This window comes from Salvelinus sp. IW2-2015, unplaced genomic scaffold (assembly GCF_002910315.2).
Source record: "Salvelinus sp. IW2-2015 unplaced genomic scaffold, ASM291031v2 Un_scaffold463, whole genome shotgun sequence".
Classification (NCBI taxonomy): domain Eukaryota; kingdom Metazoa; phylum Chordata; class Actinopteri; order Salmoniformes; family Salmonidae; genus Salvelinus; species Salvelinus sp. IW2-2015.
The window spans coordinates 805,491-824,153 of record NW_019942557.1 but is presented as its reverse complement, the minus strand read 5'-3'; the positions used below and the strand labels follow the sequence as shown (position 1 = coordinate 824,153).

At 42.0% G+C, this 18,663-nt stretch overlaps 1 protein-coding gene across 1 annotated transcript in view; it reads left to right on the top strand.

The window, feature by feature from the left end:
* The first annotated feature begins 1,185 nt into the window (after positions 1 to 1,185).
* LOC112068351 (rho GTPase-activating protein 6-like) overlaps positions 1,186 to 18,663 on the top strand; it is a 71,035-nt gene continuing 53,557 nt past the window's right edge. The window contains 1 exon segment of the mRNA XM_024135483.2: positions 1,186 to 2,064. Coding sequence (XP_023991251.1) covers positions 1,579 to 2,064 — 486 coding nt within the window. The 5' untranslated portion in view covers positions 1,186 to 1,578.

The following is an 18,663-nucleotide window of genomic DNA, read 5'->3' as shown; positions in this document are numbered from 1 at the left end:
AGATAAACTACAACATATCACAGTCATAGTAAGAAAAAGAAATCTCTAACTGTTACTGAGAATGTTACTGTAGTTGAAGGGGTATTTTGGTTTATTCTATATGATTGATTGCCTTAAACGTCAGTTGTCACTTTTAAAGTTTTTCAAAAACCTAACATAAGTGCATGTGATAGATAGGAGCAATAATAAATACTTTATTGCGATCTTCTCTTTGCTCCTCTTTCATATTAAGAGGCATCTGTGTTTTGACGTCTTATAACTTTTTATTCAGCACCTGAAGTGCATGTGGTGTCAATGTCTGGCAAAGACATCTAAAGCCTTGTTCACATTGACAGTATGAAGTGGTTCAAAACACAATTTTTGGCATATCTGAATAGAATCTGTTCTTTTTACTGCAGTCTGAACAGCGAAAAGGCACATGGAATCTGAAATTTCAGGTCACATTTCAAACCACCTTGAAGTCAGACACTAACATGATTCCAGGCCATGCAACTTGTGTCTGAATGGTCAAATCGGATTTATTTGGGACGGTTATTTGGAATATCTTGTTGCTTGCCATCTACTCTGTTGAAAGTTTGACAAGAACATGTGGTTGCTAACTAACTTGTTAAATGTTTACAAAGAAATTAGTGAATGTGCTAGAAAAATAAACAGCTAAGTAGCTAGCTAGTTGACTGTTGTGGCTAGTCAAAAAATACTTGTTTTGAAAGTTGGATCATCTTATCCTTTGAGGAAAAGTGTTCTTACACTATGATTTTGAACATTCAAAGCAACTAGGAAACGACCATGGCGGGCATATTTTGCACCTTATAGCTTGCTACATAATTCTGAGTGATAGGAAGCATGAGCACCACCACCAATCAGCCTACACCACTGCACACAGACCCGTTAGTACTATGACCACTAGTGTAGCCATGTCAGCAAATGACTGCTGTCTGAGCACGCAAATCCGAATTGATCACTTGTAACTTGCTGTTTGGATAGACAGTATTCCAAAACAGATTTGAAAAACAAATCGGATTTGATCATAACGGCATGCAGTGTGAACAAGGCTTTAAAGACCTCTTTTCAATGTAATTTTTCTTGGAATTCTATTTTTTTCTATTCCATTATTTAGATGTGATATCACATCTGATTAGGACCATCCTGGGGTGCCTTGATGTATGATGGTGGCGGAACCGGGAGCAGAGCGGCTCTCAAGCGAGGAGACAAACGCATTCATTTCATATTACTCAGAGGGGCGAAGCTTTGTGACGCGCAAGGGGCCAGAATTGTGAAACTGTACCCGGGAAAAGCTATGTACCCCCCCATCCTTGTTCCTGTAAATTCCGAGAAGGAAGAACTAACGAAGAACTAACGAAGAACTAACAGAGTCAATGACTTCAGTCTGTGTGGTTTCTTGGTTGAACATCGGGTTCCTTATGGCGCGCAACAGGTAGCCAGTATCACTGTGAGAACGGAATACATTGCATGATGTTTATTCAAGGTAACAATCTAATCTCCGATCGCTTTGATGAACTCGATATTTACAAGTAGGATCATCTGTGGAACGTTGAGAATAGCCTATTGATATATGATATGTCCGCGCAAGGGTTGCTGAGCAGCGTTTTCTCATGCTCCTCGCCAACATCCAAAACAATGTCCAAACGGAGACTGAGACAGACTAGAAGTTTGGATTCAACTTTGATAAGACACTATGGGACCGAAACGGATGGGACATCGGGTCAAACAGATCAAAAGTCGCTTTACCTAAGTGTAAATCATGGTCGTTACCTCCGAGCCTCAAGCGAAAGCCTCTCCAAACTGAATGCGCCACTCAATGCTGGGGCAAAACAATGTCAGTCAGCATCCTCAAGCCTGTCAATATATTTGGATACTTCTGGCCAATTCGACTACGATTCCAAGGCCACTAAAAGAAGCACGGCATGGGATTTACCTTTTCTTGTCAGGAGCCCCCATACTCCAACCGGAAGCTCAAGCACTTTATTTTCACCKAGAAAGTGGCTTCAAAAGAAGCCATCTCCACCATCCATCCCTCAATCATACGCTGTATGGAAATCCGAGGTAAGTAAGTGTTAAAATTCCACTTTTGTTGTTGTTGATGATGATGCTGTTGGTGATCATGATCATATTACTGTTGTTCAAACTGTCCAATTCCGGTCAATTTCCCAAAATTCCCAGTTTTTCCAGAAATCCTGGTTGGAATATTCACGGAATATTGCAGAAAGAAGGAATCGTCCAACCGGGATTTATGGAAAACCTAGTTATTTTGGGGAAATTACCAGATTTTTGCAACCCTATGTAGACTTCATGTTGTACAGCCTGGTCTCATAGACTAGACGTAACATAGTAAAGGTAAATCGAAAACACTCAAATTAGTATGATATGTTATGTTTGTTGTGGTTATGTAACCGATGTGAAATGGCTAGCTAGTTAGCGGTGGTGCGCGCTAGCAGCCTTTCAGTCGGTGACGTCACTTGCTCTGAGACCTTGAAGTAGTGGTTCCCCTTGCTCTGCAAGGGCCGCGGCTTTTGTGGAGCGATGGGTAACGATGCTTCGTGGGTGACTGTTGTTGATGTGTGCAGAGGGTCCCTGGTTCGCGCCCGGGTCGGGGCGAGGGGACGGACTAAAGTTATACTGTTACAGTTACATAAGACAGAAAGTTACTTAATGGCAAACCCGAATAGAGGAAGGTTATTGGGGTGGATGGGTCACCGTATAACGTGAAGGTCTGCGTGTTCGATTTTCAGCACGGACAACTTTAGCATTTTAGCTAATTGTCAACTTTTCAACTACTTGCTACTTTTTGCCTACTTTGCAACTAATTAGCATGTGAGTTAACCCTTCCCCTAACCATGACCCTTTTAGCTAACCCTTACCCTAACCTTAACCCTTTAACCTGACTCTTAACCTTAAACCCTAACCCCTAGCATAGCTAACGCTAGCCAGCTAGCTAACGTTAGCCACAACAAATTAGAATTCGTAACATATCATAGGTTTTGCAAATTGTAACATATCATACGAATTGTAATTCATAACATATCATACGAAATGGATGATGGACATCCACAAATTAAAATAAACCATGTCGAAATGTAACATATCATACTAAATGGAGTGTCCCAGATTTACATACAGTACTATATGAAATGCTCTGAGACCAGGTTGGGCTGTATTACACAATAATAATCAAATTAAAGAAGCTTAGTTAATTAGTAAAGCTGATGATGATGATTGAAGGTGGTGGTGAAAGTAGTAGCATTTGTAGTAGTATGGTGGCAAGACCACAGTTTAACAGTGTGACAGTGTCAGTTGTCAACATGCAAAAACATGTATTTAGAGTCATGACTCATGAGTCATAGTTACACCTGTTGACCTCAAATTTCACATTGAACTTTCAAATGCATATTGGTTAGTCTCTGAAATATGGAACAATGTCACAAATGAGCAAGAGGATATAGATTAGGCGTACAGCATGATGTCACTGGCACATTTCTGTCTATTTCTCAGAAAGGAAAGGCCAATATCAAAATCCTTCAGCCTATAGAAGCATATAATAACTATAGCTATAGAAGCATATGGTAGCTGTAGCCTATAGAAGCATAGAGTAGCGATAGCCTATCGAAGCATATGGTAACTATAGCCTATAGAAGCATATGGTAGTGTAGCCTATAGAAGCATAGAGTAGCGATAGCCTATAGAAGCATATGGTAAATGTATTTGTAGCCTATAAAATCATATATTAAGCTATCCTATAGAAGCATATGGTAGCTGTAGCTATAGCCTAAAGATGCATAGAGTAGCTACAGCCTATAGAAGTGTAAAGCAGCTGCACCTGTAGCCTATAGACCATAGAGCAGCTGTAGCTGTAGCCTATAGAAGCCTGTAGTAGCTGTAGCCTATAGAACCATAGAGTAGCTACAGCCTATAGAAGCATAGAGTAACTATAGCCTATAGAAGCATAGAGTAACTATAGCCTATAGAAGCATAGAGTAGCTATAGCCTATAGAAGCATAGAGTAGCTACGCCTATAGAAGCATAGAGTAGCTGTAGCCTATAGAAGTATAGAGTAGCTATAGCCTATAAGAAGCATAGAGTAACTATAGCCTATAGAAGCATGATACTAAGCTATAGAGCATAGAGTAACTATGTTAGAACATAGAGTACTATAGCTATAGAAGCATAGAGATACTTATAGCTATAGAAGCATAGAGTACTGTAGCCTATAGAACCATAGAGTAGCTACAGCCTATAGAGGCATAGAGTAACTATAAGCTATAGAAGCATAGAGTACCTGTAACGCTCGTCGGAAGAAGTGGACCAAGGGGCAGCGTCGTACGTGTTCATGAATCTTTATTGACTCAGAACACCAAACAAAATAACAAAAGAATAACGAACGTCACGTTCCGTAGGCTTCACAGACTAACAAAAAACAACATCCCACAACCTAAGATGGCAAAACAGGCTGCCTAAGTATGATTCCCAATCAGAGACAACGACAGACAGCTCTCCCTGATTGAGAACATACCCGGCCAAAACATAGAAATAGACAACATAGAATGCCCACCCACATCACACCCTGACCTAAACAAATAGAGAAATAAAACGGCTCTCTAAAGGTCAGGGCGTGACAGTAACTATGCTATAGAAGCATATATAAATGTATAGTACTGTAGCTTATAGAAACCTATAGAAGCCTGTAGAAGCTATAGCCTATAGAAACCTAACAGAAGCCTATAGCAGCTATAGCTTAGCCTGGTTGCCAGTCTGTGCCAGATGCTGATGATGATGATTGAAGGTGGTGGTGAAAGTAGTAGCATTTGTAGTAGTATGGTGGCAAGACCACCGTTTAACAGTGTGACAGTGTCAGTTGTCAACATGCTAAAACATGTATTTAGAGTCATGACTCATGAGTAATAGTTACACCCGTTGACCTCAAATTTCACATCGAACTTTCAAATGCATATGTGTTAGTCTCTTGAAATATGGAACAATGTCACAAATGAGCAAGAGGATATAGATTAGGCGTACAGCATGATGTCACTGGCACATTTCTGTCTATCTTCCTCAGAAGAGTAGGCAATATCAAAATGCTTCAGCCTATAGAAGCAAAGAGTAAGCTATAGCCTATAGAAGCATATAGTAAATAGCCTATAGAAGCATAGAGTAGCTATAGCCTATAGAAGCATAGAGTAGCTATACGCTATAGAAGCTGTAGCTATAGCCTATAGAAGCATAGAGTAACTATAGCTATAGAAGCATAGAGTAGCTATAGCCTATAGAAGCATAGAGTAGCTATAGCCTATAGAAGCATAGAGTAACTATAGCTATGAAGCATAGAGTAACTAATAGCTTTAGAAGCGTATAGTAACTATAGCTTTAAGAAGCATAGAGTAACTATAGCCTATAGAAGCATATAGTAGCTATAGCCTATAGAAGCCTGTAAGCTATAGCCTACTAGAAGCATAGAGTAACTATAGCATTTAGAAGCTGTAGCTATAGCCTATAGAAGCCTATATAAATCTATAGCTACAGCCTATAGAAACGTATAGAAATCTGTAGCATCTATAGCTTAGCCTGGGGGCCAGTCTGTTTTAGCCCTTTTGTCAACTCCTTATTGAATTGTCTTGACAATGACAATGGATTAGGCCTAGGGATAAGCACAAACAGATCTGGGACCAGGCTAGCTGTAGCTACCATTTGAATAAATCTGGAGGCAATCTTGCTTTATAAAACAAACAAACATACAAGCAAAGCTCTTAATCTACTTGTAGATACAGTATCAGTCAAAAGTTTGGACAAATCAAATGTTATTGGTCACATACACATGGTTAGCAGATGTTAATGCGAGTGTAGCGAAATGCTTGTGCTTTTAGTTCCGACCATGCAGTAATATCTAACAAGTAATCTAACAATTTCACAGCAACTACCTTTAACACACAAGTGTAAAGGAATGAATAAGAATATGTACATGTAATTATATGGATGAGCGATGGCCGAACGGCATAGGCAAGATGCAGTAGATGGTATAGACTACAGTATATACATATGAGATGAGTAATGTAGGGTATGTAAACATTATATAAAGTGGCATTGTTTAAAGTGACTTGTGATACATTGATTACATCCAATTTTTTATTATTAAAGTGGCTAGAGATTTGAGTCAGTATGTTGGCAGCAGCCACTCAATGTTAGTGATGGATGTTTAACAGTCTGATGGTCTTGAGATAGAAGCTGTTTTTCAGTCTCTCGGTCCCAGCTTTGATGCACCTGTACTGACCTCGCCTTCTGGATGATAACGGGGTGAACAGGCAGAACCTCGGGTGGTTGTTGTCCTTGATGATCTTAATGGCCTTCCTGTGACATCGGGTGGTGTAGGTGTCCTGGAGGGCAGGTATTTTGCCCCCGGTGATGCGCTGTGCAGACCTCACTAACCTCTGGAGAGCCTTACGGTTGTGAGTGGAGCAGTTGCCGTACCAGGCGGTGATACAGCCCGACAGGATGCTCTCGATTGTGCATCTGTAAAAGTTTGTCAGGGTTTTAGGTGACAGGCCAAATTTCTTCAGCCTCCTGAGGTTGAAGAGGCACTGTTGCGCCTTCTTCACCACACTGTCTGTGTGGGTGGACCATTTCAGTTTGTCCGTGATGTGTATGCCAAGGAACTTAAAACTTTCCACCTTCTCCACTACTGTCCCTTCGATGTGGATAGGGGGGTGCTCCCTCTGCTGTTTCCTGAAGTCCATGATCATCTCCTTTGTTTTGTTGACGTTGAGTGTGAGGTTATTTACCTGACACCACACTCCGAGGGCCCTCACCTCCTCCCTGTAGGCCGTCTCGTTGTTGTTGGTAATAATCAAGCCTACCACTGTAGTGTCGTCTGCAAACTTGATGATTGAGTTGGAGGCGTGCATGGCCACGCAGTCATGGGTGAACAGGGAGTACAGGAGAGGGCTGAGAACGCATCCTTGTGGGGCCCCAGTGTTGAGGATCAGCGGGGTGGAGATGTTGTTTCCTACCCTCACCACCTGGGGGCGTCACGTCAGAAAGTCCAGGACCCAGTTGCACAGGGCGGGGTCGAGACCCAGGGTCTTAATGACGAGTTTGGAGGGTACTATGGTGTTAAATGCTGAGCTGTAGTCGATGAACAGAATTCTTATATAGGTATTCCTCTTTTCCAGGTGGGTTGGGGCAGTGTGCAGTGTGAATACGATTGCGTCATCTGTGGACCTAATGGGGTGGTAAGCAAATTGGAGTGGGTCTAAGGTGTCAGGTAGGGTGGAGGTGATATGATCCTTGACTAGTCTCTCAAAGCACTTCATGTTGACGGAAGTGAGTGCTATGGGGCGATAGTCGTTTAGCTCAGTTACCTTAGCTTTCTTGGGAACAGGAACAATGGTGGCCCTCTTGAAGCATGTGGGAACAGCAGACTGGGATAGGGATTGATTGAATATGTCCGTAAACACACCAGCCAGCTGGTCTGCGCATGCTCTGAGGACGCGGCTAGGGATGCCGTCTGGGCCGGCAGCCTTGCGAGGGTTAACACGTTTAAATGTTTTTACTCACGTTGGCTGTGGTGAAGGAGAGCCCGCAGGTCTTGGTAGTGGGACGTGTCTGTGGCACTGTGTTGTCCTCAAAGCGAGCAAAGAAGTCCTTGAAGGGTTTTTCTTTATTTTACTATTATCTACGTTGCAGAATAATAGTGAACAAAACTATGAAATAACACATAAGGAATCATGTCGTAACGAAAAAGGGTTTAACAAATCAAAATATATTTTATATTTGATATTCTTCAAAGTAGCATCCCTTTGCCTTGATGACAGCTTTGCACACTCTTGGCATTCTCTCAACCAGCTTCATGAGGTATTCACCTGGAATGCATTTCTATTAACAGGTGTGCCTTGTTAAAAGTTCATTTGTGGAATTTCATTCCTTCTTAATGTGTTTGAGTCAAGCAGTTGTGTTGTGACAAGGTAGGGGGTATACAGAAGATGGCCCTATTTGGTAAAATACCAAGTCTATATTATGGCAAGAACAGCTCAAGTAAGCAAAGAGAAACGACAGTCCATCATTACTTTAAGACATGAAGGTCAGTCAATCCGGAAAATTGCAAGAACTTTTAAAGTTTCTTCAAGTGCAGCCGCAAAAACCATCAAGCGCTATGATGAAACTGGCTCTCTTGAGGACCGCCACAGGAAAAGAAGACCCAGAGTTACCTCTACTGCAGAGGATACGTTTGTTGGAGTTACCAGCCTCAGAAATTGCAGCCCAAATAAATGCTCTACAGAGTTCAAGTAACAGACACATCAACTGTTCAGAGGAGACTGCGTAAATCAGGCCTTCATGGTCGAATTCCTGCAAATAAATCACTACTAAAGGACACCAATAAGAAGAAGAGACTTGCTTGGGCCAAGAAACACGCACAATGGACATTAGACCGGTGGAAATCTGTTCTTTGGTCTGATGAGTCCAAATGTGAGACTTTTGGTTCCAACCGCTGTGTCTTTGTGAGACACAGAGTAGGTGAACGGATGATCTCTGCATGTGTGGTTTCCAACCGTGAAGCATGGAGGAGGTGTGATGGTGTGGGGGTGCTTTGCTGGTGACACTGTCAGTGATTTATTTAGAATTCAGGGCATAAATAACCAGCATGGCTACCACAGCATTCTGCAGCGATTTTCAATCCCATCTGGTTTGCGCTTATTGGGACTATCATTTGTTTTTCAACAGGACAATGACCCAACACACCTTCAGGCTGTGTAAAGGCTATTTCACCAAGAAGGAGAGTGATGGAGTGCTGCATCAGATGACCTGGTCTCTACAATCACCCGTCCTCAACCAAAATTAAATAGTTTGGGATGGGTTGGACCACAGAGGGAAGGAAAAGCAACCAAGTGTGTGCCCAGCATATGTGGGAGCTCCTTCAAGACTGTTGGAAAAGCATTCCAGGTCTAGCTGGTTGAGAGAATGCCAAGAGTGTGCAATGCTATCATGAAGGCAAAGGGTGGCTACTTTGAAGAATCTAAAATCTAAAATATATTTTGGTTTGTTTAACACTTTTTTGGTTACTACATGATTCCATTTGTGTTATTTCATAGTTTTGATGTGTTGACTATTATTCTGCAATGTAGAAAATAGTACAAATAAACAAAAACCCTTGAATGAGTAGGTGTGTCCAAACTTTTGACTTGTACTGTATATCAGAGATCAAAATTATCTTTCTCCAGGATTTGGCGGTGTGATTACAGCTCTGTCTGAGTAGTTTTGCAGAAGAGACTAAGAGAGGGACTCTTGTCCCTGTGGACTGTATGTCCTGTTTTTAGATAAACAGAACCATGTGTTTATAGAAAACCTTTCATCTAAGGCAGCAGGGCCATTTCCTCTTCAATGCATTCAAACAATGTGGTCAGTTAGAATGACCGGTCAGAATCAACAGAACTTTTTGAATGGTGGATTACACAAATACATACATTTATAGGAACACCTGTGTTAAATGTAAAGGCCTATTATTCTTGGGAGCTCAAAGTGACTGAGTCTGCTATTATGGTAGGTGTTAGACTATACTAGGGCTCCCCAACTGACAGGTGAATTTATTTGGCACCCCAAGTTTTTTTTCTTTTTAATTGTTTGACCTGAAAGACTATAAAAACATCAGCACGTCAACTCCAAGTGATTTTAATTTAGGGATTCGGTTCCAAAGTATTCCCATGCATAATAGAGAGCATCACTACTCTGGACGGTTCTGAATTAGAATATGTGGACAACTTCAAATACCTAGGTGTCTGGTTAGACTGTAAACTCTCCTTCCAGACTCACATTAAACATCTCCAATCCAAAATTAAATCTATAATCGGCTTCCTATTATGCAACAAAGCTCCTTCACTCATGCTGCAAACATACCCTCGTAAAACGGACCATCTCCGGATCTCGACTTCGGCGATGTCATTTACAAAATAGCCTCCACATCTACTCAACAAATTGGATGCAGTCTATCACAGTGCCATCCGTTTTGTCACCAAAGCCCCATATACTACCCCCCACTGCAACCTGTACGCTCTCATTGGCTGCCCTCGCTTCATACTCGTCGCCAACCCACTGGCTCCAGGTCATCTACAAGTCTCTGCTAGGTAAAGCCCGCCTTATCTCAGCTCACTGGTCACCATAGCAGCACCTACCCGTAGCACGTGCTCCAGCAGGTATATCTCACTGGTCACCCTAAAGCCAATTCTTCCTTTGGCCGCCTTTCCTTCCAGTTCTCTGTTGCCAATGACTGAACGAACTGCAAAATCACTGAAGCAGGAGACTCTTACCTCCCTCACCAGCTTTAAGCTCCAGCTGTCTGAGAAGCTCACAGATCACTGCACCTGTAATAGCCATCTGTAAATACATCCAACTACCTCATCCCTACTGTATTTATCTTATTATCTTGCTCCTTTGCACCCTGTATCCTTTTTTATTTTTATTTTTTTTTTAGAATGTGAGAACATTTTTTTATGTCAACTTTTATAGCCAGGACACTCGTGTCTTTCGAAATCCACAGAGCAGGTTTGGTGTCAGTTACTGCATGATGTTTCCATTTCAGTAATGGTTACTGTGTTTGCATATGCTGCACTTAAATACTTATAAGTAATCGAGTGTTTCATTATTACATTATATATAAGTTGGAGTTGTTGCATATGTGGATACATTTTCGGTATAAAACGTTTTTTTTTGTTGTGGACTGTATCGCCTCTTGAGTTCATCCTATTACAAGGATATAGACACTCATAAACACCTGACTATGAATTCACACACACAGACACACACACACACACACACACACCACACACACACGACACACACACACACAACACCACACACACAGCACATCACACACACACACACACACATCACACACACACACACACACACCACACAACCCTCATATTGTGTCTCATCTCTATAAAAAATGCTAGTAAGGAGATGTCTAGGAGGTCTAATGTTGCAGTAGAGGGTCTGAAGCCCCCAATCCGTTTTCTCTCCCATTGCTCTACCTAAATTCTGAAGTTTCAAGCAGATGTAGTCCTCGTTGGCATAATCAGGACAAGCTGCATTCCTGGGGCCAGGGCAGTGTGGGATCGTTCACCCCTCCCCATGCCGGTTCACTCCTTCCTAATAAGTCAACTTGTTGAGCAGTTTCAAAAGTTCAGCTTTGCATACAGCTTTTTTTTATCCATCTCAACATACCTCAGTAGCAACATCTAAAGTCGAATGTTGCTACTCTAGTAATTGCAGTGTTACTACACAAGTTTAAGAGCAATTGTATGTAAATTGTTACAGCATTACATTGTTTCTATGTGTTTCAATAAGGAGGCCCCTTTACAAAAAAATTATCCACATGAAAAAAAGAATGTGAAAAAACATGGTTTTTGGGACACGTGTGAACACACACATCACGTGACATTTTCTTTATATCTGAAAGTGAGAATTTCACATGTGAACTTGCAATTCACACATGTGAAACTGCATATCTGATTTTCACATGTGAACATTTTTAACATGTGAAACTGCAAATGTTATTCTCCTCACATGTGAAAAGGTGGTGTTAATATGTGAACTCTAAATGTAATGCCTGTGAAAATATGGTTTCAACATGTGAAAACAATTATTTCACATGTGAAACTGCACATTTGGCATGTGTTTTTTTGGGGGGGGGACATGCAGCTCACAGATGCATGCAGTAGGTATCCTTTGCTCCAAAGTGTGGTGGAGCCAATGCACTCAAACGATATGGAACTGTCGATAGCCCATCCTCTCTCACCCATTCTTGCACATCTGTGTGTCTGTTTGCATTGTCTCCTTCAATCTGGCAGTTCTTAAAACTGGGCCTAGTAACTGTTAGCAGATACAGAGTAAGAGTTATAAATATCTTATTGCAGATGAGTCAGAAAACCCAAATCCCTGTGACTACTCTGCCTGGAGTAATGTGTTGTTTCTTCTTCATTGACCTTTTTACTGCAGCTCTGGCATTTCATTTCCTGTCATTTCTGCAAAGAAACTATTATAATTGGTTAACTTTGGTTTGGCACGAACTTTGGTAAGCGACAGGATAGCGAGCTCATTCCCCTCAAGTCTTGGTAGCTTTTGGAAATCCTAAGATCCGTCGTGATTTAACTTTATTAACTTGGAAGTCACAAAGCGAGGAATTGCTGTGATGGTGTAAATTAGCAATATCATCTACACACTTATTTACCTCCAAACAAAATATCCAGAGGCAATACCAGTCTATAGTTGTAACAACGGTCATCAAAAGGATTTAAAAACAATTATAATAACTGCAACAGTTGGATAAAGGATGAAGATACTCCAAACTTTTATACTTTTTTAAAAAATTCATCAGATATTGACTGAATTATTGCACAAATAATGGAGTTCAGGGATTTTTGTGGTTATTCAGGTATTCAATGTATCGTCAAATGTAACTTTCTTTTTCTTAGAATGCACTCATATATATATATATATTTTTTAATCTAATGGTATCAGCATTTCTTTTAATACACTGAGTATACCAAACATTAGGAACACCTTCCGAATATTTCCTAATACGTTCCTTTTCCCTCAGAACAAACAGCCTCCATTGGGCAGGGCATGGACTCTGCCAGGTGTCGAAAGCGTTACACAGTGATTCTGGCCCATGTTGCCTCCAATGCTTCCCACAGATGTGTCAAGTTGGCTCAATAAGGGATCATAGCTTTAACCTGGATTCACCTGGTCAGTCTACTCTATGTCATGGAAAGAGCAGGTGTTCTTAATGTTTTGTATACTCAGTGTATTTTGTGTTAAAATAAAGAAAATTCTATCTGCCTTATTTGCTGCAACCCCAAACACTTTCTCTGTCTAGACCTACCTGCACTCACCTGCGTTGTCTAGACTGCCTCCTTAGTTACTGTTGTTGTCACTTTCTGTTGCATCATTCAACAATCGTGTCAATAGCAGCATACCCCCAGATAAAAAATCAACACATACTTTACATTGTTTGCGAGATCAGACATATTACTGTAATGCGAGTGTTCATTTTCGGAAGTTGCTTTCATCTAATTTGTAAACACTTCGACTGTATTAAATTAACTTTTTACAATTCCACAAACAAATGAACACCCATCAGAATAAAGTGATCTTTCAAAAAGTTTTTTTTTCAATTATTTAACCTTGGCTAGTCAGTTAAGAACAAATTCTTAATCACAATGACAGCATACACTGGCCAAACCTGGACAACGCTTGGCCACCCTGTGGGACTCCCAATCACGGCCAGTTGTGATACAGCCTGGATTTGAACCAGGATGACTGTAGTGACGCCTCAAGCACTGAGATGCAGTGCCTTAGACCACTGCACCACTCGGGTCACTCCTCTTTCTTGGGATGTAAGTGTCGAGATTATGCATTACATCCCAGACTAAGCGTTCTCATAGATGCAACTGAAAGACAATGTATTCCATTGAGACCATTTCAGCCATTACCCGGGGTGTGTTTGACAGGTCATTACAAACATTTCCACGGTCATAATGTTAACGGGGGAAAAAATTACTGGCACAAGCAAGAGTATGAAAGAGTTCCAAGGAGTAAAATTAAATCTATCAATACAGCAAGATTTAAGTGCCAAGTGGATTCTGCGCCACTCAAACACAGGAAATAGATGACTGAAAAAGTCAGATCCTCAGGTTGGCGGAGCATTCATGTTGCAAATAGCGGCATGTCCTGTTTAGAGATGGTCCCCTTTTGACCCTGGATTTAAATAGCCGACGTTGTAAGAATGTGGTGTTGGGACGTGAATGTGAAGAAGGTCCTTTGCATGAGTTTGCCTAGTTTGCCATTGAGTTTTGTTCGACAGGCCGGCGAAACAAAGGAATAGGTCGGTCAAGGGAAGCATGGATTTTGTGGGGACGGTGGAGTGTAAAAAAGGCCACAGAGACAAATGGGAAACACAGGAACTTTGGTTATGAGTGTGGGGACTTACTGCCTCTACCTCAGCTGCAGGCAGTCTTGTGTTTCAGCTGTGAGGAAGGGAAGGTGAAAAAGAGGAAGAAGGTGTTGAAGAGAATGAGGAAAGCAGATGTTGAATTTGATGAAGATGGCGATAGAAAGGGAAATGGGGGAGGGGGGGAGGGGGGGGGCAAGTACAAACAGAGTGAGCAGTACGCCAGATCGAGTTCTGGAGGTGAAAGGGAAGTGATTGAGGGCGAGTGGAAGGTGTGGTGAAGAGCTCGGAACCCGAGCCTGTCATCAATGGACATGATAAAGAAGAATCTGGTCCAGTAGGAGTGACATTTTTGGAGAAAGTGGTTCCTTGACTTTTTGGCAGATCCATTTGTGGTTTCAGGGAGTGAAAGGAGTAGGGGACAGTTTAGTCAGTCAAGGTACCCTCTAGTGGACGTGGGATATTTGTGTGTTTCTTCCGCCCAGAGGGAGCGGGAGCTCCGTGTCACGCAACTCGGGACCAAGATCGATTTCTTAATTTGCTCTTAGGAACAGGACACAATTGAAAGGAGTGATTACTGGGGTAGCGGTAAATGTGAAAGTGGACCAACTGAAGGGAAAGATTCCCGGTGTTTGTCATGCTCGTCAGTTGATGCAATGCAGACAGGGTGGTGTGAGCGGTGAGACAGAAGAGTTCTTTTGAGTTTTGATGTTGAGTCTTTGCCCGACAAAGTGATGTTAGGATTTTTCAGTTATCCAGTATGAGCTTTTGTGCCGATTACATTACGTTGTTACAGGTGTCAAGCTTATGGGCATGTGGTAAGAGTGTGTAGGAGGGGGGTTCTTAGTGTGAAGTGTGCGGAAGGGCATGAGACCAAGGAATGTGTAGTATTGGGGAAAGAAGCGGTATGTGTAAATTGTAGGGGTGCCCTTGGGGCTGGGGATTTGAAGTGTCCAATGTGAGAGAGGCAGGTTGAGGTTACCAGGGTAAGAGTAGAGCAGGGGGTATTGTGTACTGAGGCAGTGAAGAAAGTAGAGGAAGATGAGTCAAGGGGGAGGGATCCTGAGAGGATCCCAGTGAGTAGTAAATCTGTGCCAGCACAGAAGGATTAGGGTTTATAGCTATGCTTTTCAAATGTACAGCAGAGATGGAACGTAAGTCACAGAAAATAGATGTTATGGTGGCTGCAGCAGAGAATTATTTCGGGGTACTAGATTGGACTTCAGAAGAGTTACAGGGCGTGTTGAGTGGTGGTGTCCTATCATCCTCTGTTGGACTGGGGAAGGGCCAGGTAGGGTTGAATAGGGTGGTGGGTATTAATGAGTGTAGGGTTAGATGGTAGGGTGGTAGGTTTTAATGAGTTTAGGGTAGGTTAATTGAGTTTAGGGTAGGATGGTAGGGTGGTGGGTTTTAATGAGTTTCGGGTTTGATGGACATTTTAATTTAGTTGTTAATTCCGTTCCCCTTTTTTCCATTTTGTGGATCAAAGTATAATGGATTTATATCCCAGTCTAGTTCGTGGCACCAAGCATTAGAGCATTTGGGCCAGTAAACAAAAGAGTTGCTGGATCAAATCCCCAAGCTGACAAGGTAAAAATTGTTTGTTCTGCCCCTGAACAAGGCAGTTAACCCACTGTTCCCCAGTAGGCTTTCATTGTAAATAAGAATTTGTTCTTAACTGACTAGCTTAGTTAAATAAAAGGCGAAATAAAATGTCAATTGACACATTTCCTTCAGCTCTTGATAGACAACAACCCTCCGGATCAGTGGAAGACAACATAATAATGTCTGGATTAGAGCTAATGGCATTAAACACATGGAAACCATGTATCTGATTCTGCTCCAGCCATGTATCTGATTCTGCTCCAGCCATGTATCTGATTCTGCTCCAGCCATGTATCTGATTCTGCTTCTAGTTCCTGTATCTGTATTCTGTTCCATACAGTGTTATTGGATTATGCTGCTCCAGACATGTATGCTGGAATTGTGTCTCTCAACCATGTATCTGGATTTCTTGCTGTCCAGCTTGTTATGTTTCTGATTCTGCTTCCAATCATTGGTATGCTGATTTCTGCTTCAGGCATGTATCTGATTCACTGTCCAGCATTTGATGATGTCTGCTTGCGTAGCATTGTATCTTGATTGCTTGCTGGCCAGTTCATGTAATTCTGGATTTCTGTCCAAGCATGTATCTGGATCCTTCCATGATTCTGCTCAGCATGTATCTGATTCTGCTCGCTGTGTTCTCAGCATGGTATCTGATTCTGCTCCAGCATCATTGTACTTCTGATTCTGCTCCAGCCATGTATCTGATCTGCTCACATGTTCTGCTCGCTCCAGCATGTATCTGATACATTCATGATTCTGCTCCAGCATGTATCTGATTCTGTCCAGATTGTATTGATTGCTCCACCATGTATTATATTTGCTCAAATGTAGATTTTCTGCTCCAGCATGTATTTGATTCTGCTCCAGCCATGTATCTGATTCTCTCAGCCATGTATCTGATTCTGCTCCAGCATGTTCTCATACCATTCCATACTGATTCTGCTCGCCATGCTTATGTATTGATTCTGCTCCAGCCATTGTATCTGATTGTCCAGCATTGTATCTGATTCTGCTCCAGCCATGTATATACCTGCACTTACTGCTCCAGCCATGTATCTGAGTACATTCTGATTCTGCTCCAGCTGTATTTGATCATTGCCACTGATTCGTGCTGATTCGCATGTTCTGATTCTGCTCCAGCCATGTATCTGATTCTGCTCCAGCATGTATTCTGATTCTGCTGTGTTCTCAGCCATGTATTGATCTTGCTCCAGGATACATTTCACTGATTCTGCTAGCCATGTATCTTGATTACTTGCTTCGGCAGTCATTGTAAGTGCTGGATTTCTGTTTCATCAGCTGATGTTGTGCTGATTTTCTGCATCGCTGACATGTTTTGTGACCATTACTGATGGTGCTCCAGTTCCATGGTAGTTCTGATGTACTATGTGTCACGATTCTTGCTTCCATGCCTGTATTGATACTATTGTCACTGATATTCTTTTGCTCCCGTCCATCTGTAGTTGATTTTCTGCTCAGATGTATGTGATTCTGCCTCCAGCCATGTTATTCTGATTCTGTCGCAGCCATGTATGCTGATACTATTCTCATCTGATGTCTGTTCTTGCAGCCTTACCATCGAGCGCGTCGCTGCCTCAATTAAGGTTCCACCAACCTCCTGTGTTCAGGAGGGCAGTTTTAAAGCCAGAGCAGTTTACCAATTCAGTGGCAGTACTTCAAGGTGATGGATAAATGCAGGGATCTCTGAGGCTGTGCACATCAAGTCTCAGCAGCACTTCCTTAAGAAGGTATCAGGGCTGTACTGTTTATTTAGTACTCCCGAGACGTATTGAGAGGGTGACGTTATGATAGGGTTTTAATGAAGACCAGGCTTCTGGTTTCTTCACACCGAATCCAAAGCCAGACCCCTCAGAAATGTAATCACTATAAATTATATTGAGGCTGATTAATAGCAGGGGGACTAGTTCTATGACAATGGGATACTTAATATGATTTATTATAGTCATTGGGGCTGCAGATCTTACATGGTGCTCATGTTCTGGAAATCAGCTTCCTGTGTTTACAACACCACAAGTGAGTTGATTAGTGGGCGTTATGCATATTTACTTATGCTATAGTAACACGAATTAAATGTTGTGTTACGTCTTGCATACGGTTTATAATGTTGATTTAAAACTAAATCTACATGATAAACCAAATAGGTTAGTCTTCTGGATTAAAACCTGTTCAAGACTGACTCATCCACGGTAAGAATGATGATGAGCTGTTCTTCTTGGCTCGTGTCGTTTGTGTGATGATGAAACGAAGCACAGATGTTCATTACAAATGCTCAATGAGATTTCTGCATCTTCTTCTTCTTCTTATGCGTCGTGCATAAGAACAGCCCTTAGCCATGGTATATTGGCCATATACCACACCCCCTCGGGCCTTATTGTTTAAGCATATCTCAGTGCAGGTCAGTAACCACAGTCACATGTAATAGGCCCAAGGTGCCATTATGAGACTGTGGCCCTGTGTTCCTGCTGTATCTAAGAGACTGTGGCCCTGTGTTCCTGCTGTATCTAAGAGACTGTGGTCCTGTGTTCCTGCTGTATCTAAGAGACTATGGCCCTGTGTTCCTGCTGTATCTAAGATACTGTGGCCCTGTGTTCCTGTTCTAAGATACTGTGGTCCGACTGAATAACAATAGTGAAGTCAGTTTCACATTGTTTTCCCCACAGTATGAAACACGGCACCTCTCCCCCACCAAGAGTCAGCTCTCTCTTACTCTCCTCTAATAAGATGTACAGTATGTTCTGTAACTTGTGCTGCACTAGCCTGTGGTCCCTGGTTAGGACAAAGTAACTGCAGCATGTGAGGCTTTCCATGGGGTTGTTAAAGGTGAAGCTTTCCATGGGGTTGTTAAAGGTGAAGCTTTCCATGGGGTTGTTAAAGGTGAAGCTTTCCATGCGGTTGGTTGAAGGGGAAGCTTTCCATGGGGTTGTTGAATGTGTGAAGCTTTCCATGGGGTTGTAAAGGTGAAGCTTTCCATGGGTTGTTAAAGGTGAAGCTTTCCATGGGGTGTTGATGTGAAGTTTCCATGGGGTTGTAAAGGTGAAGCTTCCATGGGGTTGTTGAATGTGAAGTTTTCCATGGGGTTGTAA